The 17,786-nt window shown below is 42.2% G+C and overlaps 1 protein-coding gene across 1 annotated transcript; it reads left to right on the top strand.

Moving 5' to 3' along the window:
* Window positions 1-10,384: 10,384 nt before the first annotated feature.
* On the top strand, window positions 10,385-11,858 carry FIBIN (fin bud initiation factor homolog). Its single transcript, XM_035550200.2, has one exon. The coding sequence runs from the start codon at window positions 10,391-10,393 to the stop codon at window positions 11,012-11,014; it is 624 nt and encodes a 207-aa protein (XP_035406093.1). The 5' UTR covers window positions 10,385-10,390; the 3' UTR covers window positions 11,015-11,858.
* The last annotated feature ends 5,928 nt before the right edge of the window (window positions 11,859-17,786 follow it).

Genomic DNA, 17,786 nt, shown 5'->3' with positions numbered 1-17,786 from the left:
CTGTGTTGATTCCCAAATGGCTGTCAAACCAAAAAAAAAAAAAAAAGGAAAAAAGGCTACTGTCTGCAAGCAATTTGCAAGTAAGCCAAGTGCAAGCAAGCCAGTTACAATATAAAGCAAAATATTTCCAAGATTCCTTTTTGACTCTGTCCAATTGAAGATACAGGTAAAGTTCTCATCACCTTCAGCAAGTTAGAGAAAATATTTTTAGAAAATACCATTCTCAATATCTCTTTCTAAGTATCTTAGTTATTGAGGTAGGTACTTTATCCATTTATTCTGAAGCAGCTTTGGACTCCTGATCCTTTTTTGTCTATGTAGTAGAAGCAACAGCAGCAAATGTCCAGCTACCATGCTCAGAGGTGTGCTCACGTTTTCAACAATGACTTAAGACTAAACTGATCCCTTTAAGAAAAAAAAAAAAAAAAAAAGGAAAAAAAGTTGACTAATGGAATAAGACAGAGATTTTCTGAAGTGCAAATAATAAGTTTTAAATAACTTCCACAGAACTAGTGGTCTTAGCTACCATTTATAACCTGCAAGTCTTCCTGAAAGCTGTAGTATAATGCTCATTGTTCACTTTAACACTCTTGAAAATCCTGTGTATACATTTTCAAGAATGTCAGAAAACATCACAAAACAAGCTTGAGTTTGCAGCTCATAGTTCTACAAGGAGAGTACAACTACAAAGAAAGGTTGGCTATTTTTAATATATTTCTGAGTATGCTTTGGTTAGTGCATCCATCTCAGTAATCAGATCTCCTTGTTAGTTCAAATTCTTCAGTTTTAAAAGTAACCAAAAGATTACAATCTACTCTCCATGGTTTTTCAGAAAGTACTGTTAGCTTTGCCTAACACTTTGTAGTTTCAATCGGTTCATATGTATAATGTGTTTTTTTAAATATTTCTCAGCAACAGGAGAATGTGATCAAAATGTAGTTCTTTGAAGTTAAATACATAACAGCATGTAAGTACATGTAATGGCAATGCCATAATTTGCAGCAGGAATGACAAATCATCAGAACTGTACCTGAGACAAGAGCCAACCCCACAGTGCCTCTGAAAGCAGAAATTCCTGGTGCAACAAAGGTCAAGCGCATCGCAAAACTGCATTCTGCAAAAGGAGCTTTGTGAGGTAAGTGTGAAAATAAGTAGAAAATAGGAAAACATGCATGGTTTCATTATCCAAAGAAATCTTTGCTGCTATTCCAAGCATTTTTATTTGTGGTAAACTACCCCTTAATCAAATTTACATATAAATGTAAGAGGTTAAGAAGACAGATGATGGGTTGTCCCTTGCTGTCATCTCATGTGCAGACTTTCTACAAAAAGGGAGTGAACTGAAGTTCAGTGACATACTACTACAGGAACATAACCTGCAAGATGTATTTTAAGAGGGCAAAGTAATTAGAGAATTAGCGATTTAGCCGTTTTGAAACCAAGGGTGAAATCCCACCTCCCAAAAAAAAAAATGGATGGCACAGTGCCAGGGGCCAGGATTTACCTGGGGGTTATGGCTGGTATATCATAACATACAACTGGGGAGCCAGAAAGGGGAATACGCATTGCCTTTTTGAAAGCACGGTTTGTGCTTCTGGATGTGTCTGCCATAAGCTGTTTGGAAAATATGGTGAAAGAGGCCACACACTCTTGCTATTCCTCTCTGTTCAGCCGTTGTGCTGCCACCTGCAGATTTACTGCTGGAAAGTTAATTCTGTAGACCGCTACTTCCATTGCATGTGGGAGGGGAAAGAGAGGGAACCATGTATTGACACGCTCCCTCTGCTCCAAACGCTGATAGCCCAGAGCAAACAGAGCATGTTGCAGCCATTTAAGCTGCAGAGGTGCTCTGCATGAGAGTTACTCTTGTAGAGGATGGGTTTTCCTGCCCTACTTTCCAGGTACTTTTCATACTCCTGATGTACCCTTTGAATTTTCATTTCAAACAGCCATCACAGCACTGTTTTGGTTTGGTTGAACCTTCTTAAGGCTCCACAAAGCTTTTTAAACACCTCCAAAGCTGCCCACTGTAAAAAGAAGACATTTGTTCTGTTACTAGTGAGAAGCTGCTCCATTTTGCACTTGGGTGTGTTTGGATGCTGAGACCCTTCAGCACATTCAGCTCAGGCATCATCTGTCTAATCCTGGAGGAAATCCTTCCGAGTCTTCCACAGCTCTACAACTGCTCTCTCAGCAAAACAGGCCCCAGGAAAAAACAGGTTCGTCTTCTGCCACAGGCTCTGAGAGCATAAACCTACTGCCCCGTCCTGGCTCACCCCACCCGAGGTGGGAGAGAGTGCAGCTGGCACAGGTAGCTCTTCAGCTTGCATCGCTCCCCCCTAGGGGTGCACCCAGCGATTACCTGCTTCTGTAGGACAGCGGTGGCATTGGCAGCAAGGCACATCCCTTCCTGTGTTGAGAGGTTTCAGTTCACCAAAGTTCTCAGTCGTGTTCTCGTGCAAAGTCATTCAAGCGTCCTTTTCACAAACTTTAATTCCATTAACTTCAGTGGGGCTATAGCTCCATAAGGGACTGATTTGCGCGACTGAATGTGGTGTTCCAGCCGAGGCTCTGATGCCTGCAGCGGGCCCAGGGTTTTCTCATCCAAGGCAACCAAGTGGGAACACTCGTAATATTTCCTAAACCTAAATTAACCCACAACCTTCATTCAATCCAACTTCTTTCCATTAAAGCCAATCATATGTCTTGGTTTCTTGACCATGAATGTGGAAGCAGGCGCGTGGCATTCCTGCAGAGCTGCCTGTGTGCTTCAGTTTGAGGTGGGTCTTCATAAATGACAGCGCTGGGGTAAGGTTTATCAGGGTGTGTTTTGCATCACCCATAGAAGGGCTCACAAAGCCAGAAGCAAGTCATCTTGAGTGTGAGGTCCTAAGTCATGCCACTCTACATGAAAGTCATAAATTGCAGTAGGAGGCACAAATTCCCTATCAATATTCTGTGCAAACCTCAGGCATAAGAGAATAACACAGTGTTAGGACTGCTGAATGAGTGCTCTGTGTGCACAAAGTCATTAAAAACCTGTGGAATAGTCAACCATGACTGCACAAAAATAAATATAGAGCTGGCCGTAAATAGTATCCCTTCACCTGCTTCTTCAAGTAGAATTTTATAAGAATGTTTCTTAAAGGGAATGATTTTTTTTAACAAGGAGATTTTGGTATATTTCAATTGAAACCGTATGCTTGTTCTTAGGCTGCTCAGATATAAAGTGAGTCTAGTTTTAAATTTAATACACTGTTAAAAACACCTAAAGAAAAATCTGAGTGAATGTGCTAGGATATAAAATGGATGTTTTCCAACTTCTAAAAACCAGATCTGGGAATACAAGTGAACTTTACTATGGAAGTATGTTTTGTTTTATTTTTTATTTGCCACATTAGGAAGAGTACGGGAGAGGAGATTAACCAGTTAAGTCCTATGATTATTTTTTAAATCACTTTCCATCTTTTACTTTTATCTGCACAAAAGATACTACCATGAATGTTTCAGTTTGAGCTGCAGCAGAGCGTAGAAAAATTAAACTGTTGCGGAGACACATTTAATAAAACTTCATGCAGTTGGTTAGGCTGATTATGTAGGCTCACACTCTAAAGTCACCACTACGGACTTTAAAGGATTGGTGAGAAGAGGAAATTTAATGACTAATCGGTATAAAATTTGTCAGGAACTAACTTCTGTTCAGGAATTCATCCCTGACCTTAATAGATAAGATTATGTGTGTATATCAGAAAATGCCATCCTCATAAAGGTGGCAAAACTGGAAATTATATGGTGTGAAATCTGCTCAAATAATCAGAGAACTGACCTAGAAAAGAGGACTGGTTAAAATCAGCTTTCTGAAAATTTAGATGTTTTCAAGATCCTACATCAAATTAATGTATTTGATCACAGGGCTGCAAATTCTCAGCAACTGTATCAATGGGATACAATCACATAAATCAATTTGAATCCCATTTGAAATTACATCAGCATTTCCCCACTGGACTGTCTTAGATTTCTTCCAAAGTTTTTATTCACATTCTTTTCCAACCCTGCCAGAGCAGAACATGCCAGGTTTTAAGCTTTTTCTGTTTTATAAGGTAAGGAGAAAATGAAAGACAAGAGTATTTTTTTTAAATCCTAAAATGAGTCTAATTTTTCTCCTGACACGTTTAGAGGCACGAAGAATATGTTATCATGAGAAATTAGTGAACGATGTTTCTGTAACATTCGCAAAATATATATTTTCACATACAGCCTTTTCACCTTCACACACAGCATTAAAAATAACATAGAAAAGACTGAAAATCAAATCAACATTTTAACAGTATGATATGCTGACTCTGTGACAAACCACATTTACAGTAATGGGAAAACTTCTCCATGTGCTGGCCAGTGATGATGCTTTTAAAGTGTTTTCATTTCCACTGAGGAAGTGTTATTATTTCCACTTCAGGAACCTTACCAAAGAAATAGTAGAGATATCCCTTATGGGGCTGGAGGACTTTCAACAGCAGCACTAGTATAATACCAGTAAATGTTCGCTCCTCTTCTCTCTTTTAATCCTCTCCCTTACCAGGAAGCACACATCTTTTCTTTTCAAAAATAACCTAAGCACATCCCTAGTTTTCTGCTTTAGCTAAATTATATTTATATAAACAGCAGCCACTACAGAGACAGGCTGTGTTAAAATGTTTTTCTTTGCATTTTTCTGCCAAGGTTGAACTCATTTTGGTGCTGGCTAAAGTTGAGGTAGATCCAGTGCTAATTGCATATTCTTCTGAGACAACCAGCCTGGCATACACTTTTTATTAGCTGTATTTACATTTAGCTGTGTTTACTGATGCTGCCTGTAAGTACTCATGTTTTTTTAATTCAATTTTCTGTATTGCTTATCCGAGAAGGGCTAGGGCTGGAGGACTCAGAGGACTGTGCCCAGTCACAGCTATGGTTTGATCCTGAAATCTGTGAAGAAAGAGAAGGTTATCAGAATCTGTCAGCTTAAGCATAAGTTAGCAAAAGAGTTGTTTTGTTTACAAGTCTGTATGTGAGAAATCTCTTGTTCAGGTGCTCCAACTCTAAATTAAGCTTACCTTTCTGAGAAACTCCAAATTTCAGTGTAGGCACATATAGCATTCTGGTACTGGAACATTTGGCACAGGTTATACTTCAGCATATTCATTCCTAGTTTCTGTTATATTCCAAATTTATACTGAATGAGTGAATATTAAGTGTCTTACAAAAGTTTCATTTTACAAATCTAATCTTTTCTACAAGATCTCTAGTTATACTCTTATGGCAATGTTCCTAATACTCCTATGAAAAACTGGCATTATTCTTACACGTATCCCTAACAGATACCCTTCAACTGATAATGATAAACCTGAAAGGACAGAATGAAGCAGCGGTGACTGCTATAGTTGTTGTAGAGCCAAATGGGAAAAGCCAGTATTTCTAGTCATGCGCTTAAGCTGTCCGGCATTTGCTCAGTCTGGCAATATTTTCAACATTCCCGTTTGTGAGGAACTATTAAATTTGCTAGTGCATTTAAGGGATATAAACCAGTAAACTACTAATAATCCAAACAAAATTCTTTACTTCAGCAAACTATACATCTAGAAGGCAATTTATTAAACTTTGAATAGGGCATTATTCATGATAAAAACTATTACTATGGAGCGTTGTAACAGCTGGATATTGGCAAACTGCTGAAAATTATTACCAATAATGAGTCAGAATAATATTGTTCTGTACATTTAATATGTAGATACAATATCTAAGTATAAAGCCTATTCTTCATTTTGCCTTTTGTAACTTTGACCGTTGACAGTGCAAATCTACTGCCCCTAAATTCAGTTTTCTTGATATTCCCATTAGCATCTTACTCACCCAAACACCACCCATACATTATTTGCATGTTCCATTCTGAAAAATTAGCAATGTGCCCAATTAAATTTTTCCAGTAACTTTGTGGCCCATTTAAAAAAAAAAATGTATGTACGTAATCACGAATGCAATAACAGTAGCAATAGCTAATGAAGAACGTGATTAGTGGGGGTAAATATATAAGCTATTATTGCACACCTAACTTGATGGCATTTGAGCATTTGGTACTATGCCCTACAATTACAAATTACACTCACATACTTGTTGGTCTCCTGTTTCAACAAGGTATCTTTTTATAAAAAAACTATATAACAGTTCACAGCAGGAAAACAGAAGGCAGTAGTCAGCAAACAGCATTTATACCTTAAAGCCTGTGGGGCCTTTAGGACCATATAACATATATCTGTTCCCTAAATTACTGACCGCTTACATCTGAAATATTCTGATGCTGCAAAGCTAACCATGATCTGCAACAGAAATAGCAAGCACATGTGAGCCAAGAACTGAAGATAAAGCACTGCTTGCAGAGAAAGATTATGCAAGCGTTGCCTGAAATCCAGCACTGAGCTACGTATTTGCGACCAGTTCATTGGCAATTTCTGGACAAAATTGGAGGCAGATTTTGGTGCTGTTGCAAAAGAGGAAGAACTTTTTCAGCAGAACAAACTCTGCTGTTCTTCACATTATTATAAAACTAATGCTGTCCACTGGAAAAACAATGGCTTTACCATAGCAGAATATATAATGCCAAGTATTTGTAAAAAGGCAGTATCAGTATCCTTCTTTATTTTTGTTTCCAGTACTTTCTTTTTGTTTCGTGAAAAGGAATTTATGTAAAATTGCTTGAGCAGACACATAGGGTAAAATACTGTCATAGCGAAATCAGTGGGACTTTTGACAATGCTAGGATTTCAATGAAGGCCTTCATGTAAGCGTGCCACGAAGAACATCTGTTTCTTGGAGGCATCCCCAAAACTCCCCAGATCTCTGATCTCACAGAACTACCCCTATGGGTTCCTAGCAGATAATGCAACATTCAGCATAAAATTGCCCTCTCTCTCCTGGTTCTCTCCACCCTGCATTTTTTGTATTCCAGAGAAATTCCCTTCTGTCCTCTCCCTGCACCTCGCAGATAACGGCAGAACTTTTTTTAAAAAACTCTGCACTGACACTGATTTTTATGTTGTTATTTCAGCCATTGCTATTGTGTTGCTGATGACAGTAACTACAATGAAAATATCTGACCCTTCAACTTAGGTCTTGGTGCTTAAAGGTAAATGTTACTTTCATTATCTTTCTTTCAAAAAAAAAAAAAAGAATCTGATTTTCATTTGTATGCCCATAATTTTATGGACAGTGTAAAAGCATCCAGATTATCCTGATACGTTCTTAAGGCTATCTCTTCTAAATGTGATTTTGGAGTGATAATGGCTACTTTTACAAAATATTGTTCCGTTAGCATGAGTCTACATCTTTTCCCTTGTTTGATGTTTACCTATGTCCTCAGTTAAAACATAGGATTCTGTTGCACTGTAATCCTGATCTATAAAAGTATTGCCATAGTGCAGGCTGTTGAGTGTCTTTCATCAAGTTCCAACTTTTATGAATGGTTTGCCCACTGAGTCACCAAAGCTGCAGATCCCATATTGTAGACTTCCTTCAGCAGCCGGCATTCCAGGTGGGTTACTTAGGGAGAGACTACTTTGGTATAAAACTTAAACAAACTTGGATAATGCATGTTGGATTGAAAACAGTAATGGCCAGGAGTAGGCAGCTGCAGCAGGGAGCAACAAACACCTCTTAGTTTCTTAACATATGAAGAGAGGGGAAAAAAATTGTTTACTAAGGCTGAGTTTTTCACCTACTGTGGCACTGGTGAAAGCATAACCATGCTGACAAAGCTATAGCTAAGAGATTTACAGTGTGGTACTTTCACGAAGAGACCTCAAAAGTGGAGTCCACCACAGCTCAAGTTCAGCCAAACCAGTCAACTGGCAGTAACGCCAGCTCGGATGGAAATTTATGTAGATAAAATACTACGGTTGGCAAAGAATTGGGAACCAAATAAAATATTAGGTGAAACAAGAGCACCACGGGAATAAAATTGTTTGAAAGAGTCCCTGTTGGCAAACAGAGACCAAGTACAAATGCCAAGCAAGCTCCATTGAATAAGCTTTAAACCTTTTATAGAAAGCTGAAGCACAAAAGCTTAGCCTAATCCAACCTATTTATATGAGTGTTTTCTGAGCTTAATTACAAATTTAAAATGTTTCCAAATGTGTGGAGTGTTTCTGTTTGGATAGCTTGTCTGGCTTGGGTTTTCAGCACTGCAAAAAAGTTGCCCAGACTCTGCAAACACTGCACACCTTGAGGTGTATACGTATGCAGCTTTAATGGACTCCAGGGCTTAGAAGGACTACTCAGAGCAATCCAGTAGGTGAAGGGTCCAGCTATTACCCTTGCTGTCCTGGGCTAGGTTTTTGTTTGGTTGGCTGACTGGTTGTTTTATTTTTTGCTGCTGTTTCTCAGTGTTTATATAAAGTGCTTCAGTAGGTTCTCAGGTCAATACTTGGGAACACTGACACTGTAGGTTATCATTAAATATTCTGGGCCACGCTCACCGTGAGGACTCACGTTCAGAATGCTGTGTCCTACCTTAAAGGCCCTGTCCATGTCCGTAAGCCCATTACTTGAGCTCCCAGGAACCCATACTGACATCACAATTGGTAGCAGAGGCACCTGAAAACAGAATTGGCAGAGTCACCAATGCCAGACAAACAGAAATACTGAGACGATGGGTTTTAAGCCTCATTCATCTCTAGGTTGCAGGGAAGTGCAGCCGTCTGCTTGAGAAAAGCAACTGGGACTTGCAGTCCTGGAGTAAGAGGCCTACGCCACCCCCTTCTGATAAAATAAAGCCAGAGCCCTCTGCTCTGAGCCCTGCCATAAGGCTGTTCAGCAAAGATGTGAGAGGGTTCGGTTAGGTCTGTGGTCCAAAGAGAAACAAGCCCAGTGCTTCCTGACCGGTGTCTTAGTCTGTCAGCTACCAGTTAATTTAGGGTGAAACTCTTCCAGTTTGCATGGAATAATCAAAACTGAGAATAAAAAGAGCTAAGGCATTTCTGCAGGGCCATGTATAGAGTGCTCAGTTAAGAGCAGGGCTCGGGGTCCTGTTGCTGGCACAGCCGATGCGTGACCACCTGCTCTGGGTTAGGGGAGCCAGGCGGCTATCAGAGCAGGGGTGGTTTATGCTGCCATTTCTGAGCCACGCTTTCCAGAAAGTGGGCCACAAGGAAATTGTGAGGCCTCACTGGGGCCTGTAAAGGAGCTGCAGGCCAAGAAAAGGGTAGCCTCTGGGCTCTAAGGTGCAGAAGAGCCGCTGGCCTCTGCAGCAGCTCCTTGCCTTGTGTTTGCCCTGAAGAAGGCAGCCCAAGAGCTTGTGCTTACAGAGTGAAGCCAAGAGGAGGGAAGGGGTTTGAAATGCAGGTGTCTAAAGTAGTGGCAGCATAACAGATGGTAGAGCCACAGTCCCTAGGGCCCTGTAAGGCTCTAACCTACAGCATCCAACCTAACAGCGAAGAAAGCAGAGACACAACAGAAGAGGCCAACCTGTTTCCCAGCAAAGTTAATTGTAAGCATCAGTTATTACAATGAGCAGAAGGCGGGGATGATCAGCACTGGATGCTGGTTAAATATTTATATTAAAGAGATGGCATAAATATTTCTGCGTGCAAAGCTTTCATGAACTGCAGTGGGAGTTTTAACTGGGGATGGCTGCAGGATTTGGTGTAATCTCTGCTGGCTGGTGGCTGTTTCCATGAAAGAGAACAGACGATGTGCAAGGACCTGGTCACTTTACAGACCCCTTCCTTTTGTGGTCTCACCTTGACGATTCGAAAATGGTAAGGGCAGATTTATACGTGCAACATGCAACGTTCAGCCCTGCTGTAATCCAGCTGCTGGATTCACACGCAACGTTGTTTCACCAAAGAGAAGCACTAGAGGTACACAGCCCGGCAGGACCCACGGCGTCTGGGTTTCCCTCAGCCGCCTCAGCGGTTCTGTTGTAGAGCAGAGCTCGGCGCCTGCCCACGTTGCATTAATTTTCCCACCTTGTCAGGGCTCAGCGCGCCCCCCTTTACACTCGAACCCCCTTTTTTTCCCCTTCCAAGCGTTCAACCGGGGACGCACCGGGCGGGAGGGGACAGGGGGGCGGCCCCCACGGGCCGGGCCGGGCCGGGCGGGCCCCGCCGTGAGGGCGATGCCCGGGGCCGGGGGCGGGCGGGGTCCGCTCTCGCCGTGCGCTGCCCGGCTTTTAAGGGCGGCGCGCTGAAACCCGACACCAGAGCGCCGCCAGGCTCCGCGCCGCCGCCCGCCCTCCTCGGCCCGGCCCGGCCCGGCCCGGCCCGGCCCGAAGCGGCGGCGGCGGCCCCGCGTCCCGTCCCGGAGGGCGCCCATGGGGCGGGGGCAGCGCGGCGCCGGCCGGCCCTAGGCTGCGGGCAGCATGCCGGCGCTGCGCCTGCTGTGGCTCGGCTGCCTGTGCAGCCTGTGCCGCGGGTACTTCGAGGGCCCGCTGTACCCCGAGATGTCCAACGGCACGCTGCACCACTACTTCGTCCCCGACGGGGACTACGAGGAGAACGACGACCCCGAGCGGTGCCAGCTGCTCTTCAGGGTGAGCGAGCAGCGGCGGTGCGGCGCGGCGGCGGCGGCGGGCGGCGGGCTGAGCCTGCGGGAGGAGCTGACGGTGCTGGGCCGGCAGGTGGAGGACGCGGGCCGGGTGCTGGAGGGCATCGGCAAGAGCATCTCCTACGACCTGGACGGCGAGGAGAGCTACAGCACCTACCTGCGCCGCGAGTCCGCGCAGATCAGCGACGCCTACTCCAGCTCGGACCGCTCGCTGAGCGAGCTGGAGGGCAAGTTTCGGCAGGGTCAGGAGCAGGGCGGCCGGGAGGAGGCCCGCCTGGGCGACAGCTTCCTGGGGCTGCTGCTGCACGCCCGCGCCCTGCTCCGCGAGACCCGCGACATCTCCAGCGGGCTGCGCGACAAGCACGACCTGCTCGCCCTCACCGTGCGCAGCCACGGCGCCCGCCTCAGCCGCCTCAAGAACGACTATCTCCGCGCCTGAGCCCCGGGGCCAGAGGGAGCGCTCTGGAAACGCCTATTTATTGCACAGGGCTTCCCAAACTCTGTGAAACCCGAGGGTGGAGGTACGTTGAAGCTAACATCCACGTATCAATGATAAACTGCCCCGCAGTGCAGCGCCCCGGCAGTTGCCAACTAGCCCCCCGTGCTCGCCACGGAGCGTCCCTCGACGCCTTGCCTCGTCGCCCACCGTGGTCCTCGCCAGCCTCGCGCGGAGCAGAAGCTTGGGTCGCTTCGTTGTTACCCCCTCATTCGGGGTGAACCCTCTGTTAACTTTCTTAAACTTTTGTAACGGCATGTACTCTACTCATGTAAAATGTTGTTCTACTACGTAACTTGAAGCTGTGATTTCCATTTGCGTTGTGAGAGACGGGATCTATTCCAGCAGGATTTGTACTCTTTATGGTCTTGCTTATCTGTGACTCTGAGCTATCGTAACCCCAAGAGCCAGCCAAAAAGGCTTATGTCAGATCCTGAGAATGCTGATGCAGATTTTTATAGTAAGAAGGAGCTCTAGCGGCGATTGCAGTTTCAGATCCAAAATTGAAGAGCAGGGTTTCTTAGAGCGTGTTTCTAAAGCAGACAAAAAGTTGTTGTCTGTTCCAACGTAGTGACATTTCCCATTGGCGCCTTTGTACTTTTGCTAGCTAAGCTATTAATAAAACTATTTTTGCTCCTGGACAATAGCAAAAGTGCCCAGTGGGAAGGAGGGGGAGGATTGTTTGGGTTTTTAGGCTCATCACTATGTAATCAGCAACTTGGGGTAATATTGTTACGGATACTGCAGGCAGAATCGCTGTTTGGATGAAAAAGTTCATGTGTTCTTTTAATAAACATTTGAAAACCATACTAAGGCACACTTTTCTTTTACTGTTCTGCCTGAGACTCTCTTGATTTAAAACACGCAGTTGTAGTATGTCTTTCAGCAAAAATCTGTGACTGTGTAGATCCGGCCAGATTAAATAACTTGCCTTTTAGTAAAAACAAATAAAAATTTACAGACTCAAGGTAAGCAGCTCTCATTAATTGAATGATACAGAAGAGCGCATTGGGCTCTTTTTGGATTTTGTAAGCCTTTTTAAGAAACCAATGTATGAAACCAGCAACATCATAGCACTGGAAACAAAGCTGTTTTATGAGCATTTGAGGTCTGATCTTGTTAACCCCATGCAGTTATACTTTGGTCTGCGGACCATCCAGCTGGGTAAGTTACTCAGAAGTGTAATGGGTCAACAGAAGTCACCTGGGACCAGAGCACTGAAAGCATCAGGGAATGCTTGACAAAGGTATGTGCGTAGAGTACTTGTGGACCATCCGTGCATCTGTTTTTCCTAAAGACACTGAGATTTAGCTCCTAGCAGGATGCTTTAAGATGTCAGTTTGCACCTTTATCTTCTCAGTTTCTTTGAAGATCTGCCTGTTGGCCCTGTGTAAAAATGGAAGCCTTGTGTTGACTGAGTTCAGCGGAACTGCGTGGTGTGATTTCAAGTGTACTTTCAAGGGAGATGTGACAGGTTCTAGCTCTGAAATACTCATTCCATGCCACTAGGGTCAGATGTAGAAACACGAAAGTGAAAAAAGCAATATAAGTCACTTAGTCTAGTTTGCGTGCTACTACAGTGAAGCATACAGCATTTTAGGGATGGGCCAATGACTGTACATTGAAGAAAAGCTCTAAAAGTTCCCAAGGGTTTCATTCACATACAGTCTCGCCACTCTCTCTATCCTTTTAGAAGAACGTGCCAAAGATGTCATGCAGTTCCATTTGTGCCCAGATTCTTCTTAAAACCCTGCCCAAGCCAAATCCTTGCAAAAGAAAGTGGGAGTGTTACTCTGCTTATTCACTTTCTGAGGCGCTGCTTATAATGTGAATTGTAAGTATCAGTAAAGAAACTATAGTGGCAAACCATGCTGGTATTTTTAGCCACGACGGAATTCAAATCCTAACAGAAAAGTAGTAGCAGTAGTGTAGAACTGTTTCATGAATATGTTTTAGGCAGCTTGGCTATTGTACTTGCAGCAGTGATCTTTTTGTCGATCTCAAGCCATCCCATGGTATGCGGCATACCAAGAGGGTAAATATTTGCAGGGTGGTTACTTTCAAAGCAGAAGATAGCATGACTTAACATGGAGATTTACAGAATAGCTCATTCAGCTTGGTGACTGTATGTTGTCATCTAATGAAGCAAAACTACGGTTCTTAAAATCCACGATAATATTTCATATGATAAATATATGTTGATAAATATTTCCATCAATCTACATTTCAGAAAAATTGAAATTAAAATCAGAATTCTGCTCTAAAATTTATAAAAGGCTTTAAACCTTTTTGAAAAGAAAATGTGTAAATCTGAGTCTGGGCTACATGGAAATTTACATGCTTAATAAAAAGTGTCCATTTTTTGTGGATTTTAAGAAGCCAGTACAAAACTTTAAGGGTATTTAAATCCATTTCAATTTGGTTTGCATCGTTTTGGCTGGTCTCAGCAAATGTCAATAACAATCCATTAAAAATGTATCAATTTTGAGTCAGAGCTGATACAAGTAAATGGCCTTTATAAATCTGCGGTCTGATAAGCAATGCTGCAAAGTGCCTGCATGAATTGGGTGTTCAGTCATATCCAGAAGTTTAAATTCAAAAGGGATCCTAAAATCTATGAAAACTATATTGTAATCCATTTTGTCATCTTAGCTTTTTTTTTTTTTTTTAAATCTGATAAAACTTGTTTCATTAGAAGAGATGAAGATCTTCTGGTTTTATACAACCGATTTCAAATAGTCAAGGTCTTTTTATCATTGAGAACTCTAAATATTTTTAAGTGGAGAGCCTTACAAGAACAATTGTAGCAGCTTTTTTGACCCAATAGCTCCTCCTATTGTGTTTAAATATAGCATCAGGATTGGACTCCCTTTTTTCTTTTATTATTATTTTTTTTAATGCCAGAGGGTGGAACTAAAGTTAAGCTGACTTTGTCTTTTTTGTGATGCTTAGGAGATTTTTCGAAATAGGTGCCATTTCTTCAATTTATTGAAGAGTTGATGGCACTGAAGAGCAGGTTACAATGTTTACTGAAGATAAAAAAATCAAGTAATGTAAACGGAGCAGAAGGCAACAGTAATAGAGGGCTTACTTAGTACTTCAGTTTTATTTGACATTTGGCCAGTGATTTAACGCATTAAGAGTCAAAGCGAGTCATTAAGAGACAAGACTTTACTCCTCTCTCCAGGTAGCTTACATCTGGAGTCAGTGCTCTGATGTAGGTAGTCTCATGTCTACCAATACACGCATTGCGATGAAGATGCTCAAAGTGTAACTGTGGAGCAAACTGCTGTCTAACGTGAGCACTAATAAAACTTGGGGAAAGGAAGGGCTGTGCTTGCAAATGGCAGCATTTGAAAGCAACAACATCCGTGACAACTTGGTGGCTAGGAATTTAGGGTGGTGGTATGAACTGTGGCTTTCTAAATTGAAATTTCCAAAGTTTCACAGGTTGACCTACCCAGGACCGTTCTGAGAAAAAGAGAAGTCCAAGGAAGCTTTCGAAAACATGGTAAGCCTCGCAAAGATCCTGTGTGTGCCAAATTTGATGGATGAATTGTCTGCAGTGAAATTGTTGCTCCTGTATGTTGTCATGTGTGCAGGTGCAGATTGCCAGATGTGTACCTCAGAAGCAAAAAGTATACTTGCTTCAGGCAAAAGAAGCAACATGGTGAGCTACAGACACAGCATCAACTGTAGTTATGATCTTGCCTTGAAAAGTTTTAGTTTGTGGAGAAATCCTATTAGGTGTGCCTGTTGCTGTTGTGTAGTTACTGGTTTAGATGGGCTTCATGTTACTTTAACAGCTTCTTGCTTGTGCTTATCAGATATCACATTTGCTATTGATAAAGGAGTTTCTGGTGTCATTGGCTGAAATGTAATTGTCAGACAATATTCCTGAAATAGTCCTGTATGTTTAAAATCTATCTGGCATTCTTCTTTCTGCTATGATGTATTTGTACTTACAGCCAATTGGGAAATTTATATCCTATTACTTTGCTTTTTGGCTAGCCACTAGCCAAAAATTGAACAATTTGTGGGTCCATATTTCATTGCTGAAGTATATGAAACTGACAAAAATACTAACCCAACTACATATTCTTTAAAAAAAACCTTTACTGGAATACATATATATAAAAAAGACTATAACTCTGTGATTATTTTATTTTCTTCATAAAGTTGTCGTCCTGCCTACAAGATCAGTTTACAACTGGAAAAGGCAGAATTTAATGACCAATTCTGTAACAAGAAAAACATATGGTCTCCATAATCATTACATTTTTAATGATGTGGCTTGGAAAGAGTCATTCATGGCTTGTGGAGTCATTCGTCCTCGAGAACTGCCTTACCTTGGGGAGGTATTGCTGACTGTCTCCAACATACCATTAATATTCTTTCATAAGAAAAGACGATGCCAAACGTATCGTATTTTCTCAGATGACAGCCTTGCTTAGGCTGCATGCATACCTCTTCTGAATACTTAGAAACTCTCTATGAAACAGCAATTGTTCATTTGTGAACTTTCTTTGGGGAAAGAAGTCGTCCCTGGAGAAGGTTGGCTTAGTGGGCGATTCATTATCCAGTACCAGATAATCAGCAAGTGCAGGATGACCAAAAAAGCTATGTGCTCGCATCATATTTTCCATACTTTTTCCATGCTGCAAACATTTCACTGCAAAAGCAGTTACCAACATAAATTATTTTTACTGTAAATAATAGAGGCTTTACTATATACAGATTGTCCAAATTGCAAAATCTTTTTTTTTTTTCTCCTGTCTACTTATCATCTCTTCTCAAAAATAATGTGACCAGGATTTTCAGTTTAGAGTTAGGTCCAAGGGAGTTACTTCAGCGGGCCATGAATAAGCCTTTGGTCTTAGATTCTCAGCTATTTGACTTAAATTTATCTTCTTATGCCTCTACCTGGGTAATGATAAAGAAAGAAATCCTCCCCATACACTTTCTTTGTTGACAGTTCTTTGGTTATTCCTAAAACAACCAACTTTTAACAGCAGGCTTTGTCCTTTTTTTTTTTTATGAATATGACTTTGTTTCTAATTTAATGTGATTTAACAGTGATTTGTATTAAAATTCACAGTAATATGAATGAATACTTTAAATAACCTGCAAATTATTTTCCTACTTTAGTACGTCCTTACAAAGTATTTACAAAGCTTTTTAACTCCTGATGCTAACAGACACAACAAAGTATATACTCATTTGTAATTGGGACAACACAGAAGCGAGGACACTTAGTTTTGTAATTTTACATAATACCTTGTATACCCTCTAATTTAAGAGTAACCCTAGGTAGATCTCAGTGAATGAACAAGATGTCAGCCAGTTTTTTTGTTTGTTTGTTTTTTGTTTGTTTGTTTTCTCCCTGAGGAAGGAGGAGAACTAAGCTAGCTTTTCCTTACAAAACACAATGTTAGTCCCGTGGACTCTGTTCAGGATTTCAGTAGAGTCAAAGGACTTCTTTTCTGTTTTCCATATTTCTCTGAATTAGAATCAGAGTGAATGTGCTTTCCCTGTCCATGGAGATGCCAGGCACTTCAGAACGGGCTGGATTATGAGGAGTGAACCAGCGAAGTAGATAACAGTACAAATAACTTCCAGAGGAGACACTTCTATCCCCAAAGCAAAACCTAGCTGCAGCTCTTCACTTCTCTCCTGTGTTATTACCGTCCTGGTCCCTCACCTCTGCAACTCACAGGCACTCTCTCATCCTCATAGCTCGATAGGTGCTAACCTGTACTTGTCCAGTCTGACCTAACCTTCTAAGAAAAGCTTTGTCTCGCTCGTAAGAAACTGAGATGCAGTTTTCTCCCTATGGTCATGATTTCCTGGCCTAGTCACTCCACACTCTTTCTGTGCACAAATACGAGTGCAGGGGGATAAACCTGCCCACGTGCATCAAGAATGAACTGCAGTTCACCCTCTGCTCATTTACCCTAGAAGCTAATTTGTGACTAGGGCCAGTTTTTGTTTCTGACGTTTTTAGTTTTGTGGCAATTAGGGATTTCAAAAGGCCAGGCAGCATCCCCCTGTGCTACATATACATTGATTTATAGCTCCTACCCTAATGACCTTTCCTGTTGTGTCCTGGTTCCACAACCATGTGCAGGCTGAGTGGTATTTACTTACTTATATAGTCTTATTGAATTTAATGCGAGTTCTTCTACATTTCTAAGCTCCACTTCAGCCTGCCCTGCCGCATAGAGGTGCTTGTAAGAGAGTTAATGCCTGAGCACCAATACCCTTGGGCTGCTGCTGCTGCCTCTGTCCTCCTGCACATGTCCCAGGCTCCTGCTGCTGCTTGCCCCTGCTGGGGCTTTTCCACTACGGCCTTCCTGCTCCTGAAGACTTCCTGTGATGTCTCAGGCCTGCTCTGAGTTGCTCCTTGCATCTCCTCAGCACATGTGCAGAGCTGAAGCTGACAGATCCAGAAAACCACCATTATTGTCGGTATGTCTCACTCAGCTGGGAACACTGGTCTGGTTCATAGGCTTTTACTGTTGTGTCCGGGTAACGTATTCATTGGGCAAAAATTGGGGTTTGCTTTCTAAGGACATTCTGCTTCTTATGCTGTTTGCATGTTAGCCTGTGACTATGTTTTGCAATACCCATTACCTCCTAATTGCTGCCAACCTTAAATTTATTTGGCACTAACTTACTGCATAGACTACTAGTCATATGGAAACGACAGCATTAC

The sequence above is a fragment of the Cygnus atratus genome, chromosome 5 (assembly GCF_013377495.2).
Source record: "Cygnus atratus isolate AKBS03 ecotype Queensland, Australia chromosome 5, CAtr_DNAZoo_HiC_assembly, whole genome shotgun sequence".
NCBI classification, from domain to species: Eukaryota; Metazoa; Chordata; class Aves; order Anseriformes; family Anatidae; genus Cygnus; species Cygnus atratus.
The sequence above is the reverse complement of the archived record's forward strand: the minus strand, read 5'-3'. Positions and strand labels throughout refer to the sequence as shown.

What these genes read in the sequence shown, in the direction of transcription:
- FIBIN (XM_035550200.2), top strand. Translation starts at nt 10,391, where the DNA reads ATGCCGGCGCTGCGCCTGCTGTGGCTCGGCTGCCTGTGCAGCCTGTGC.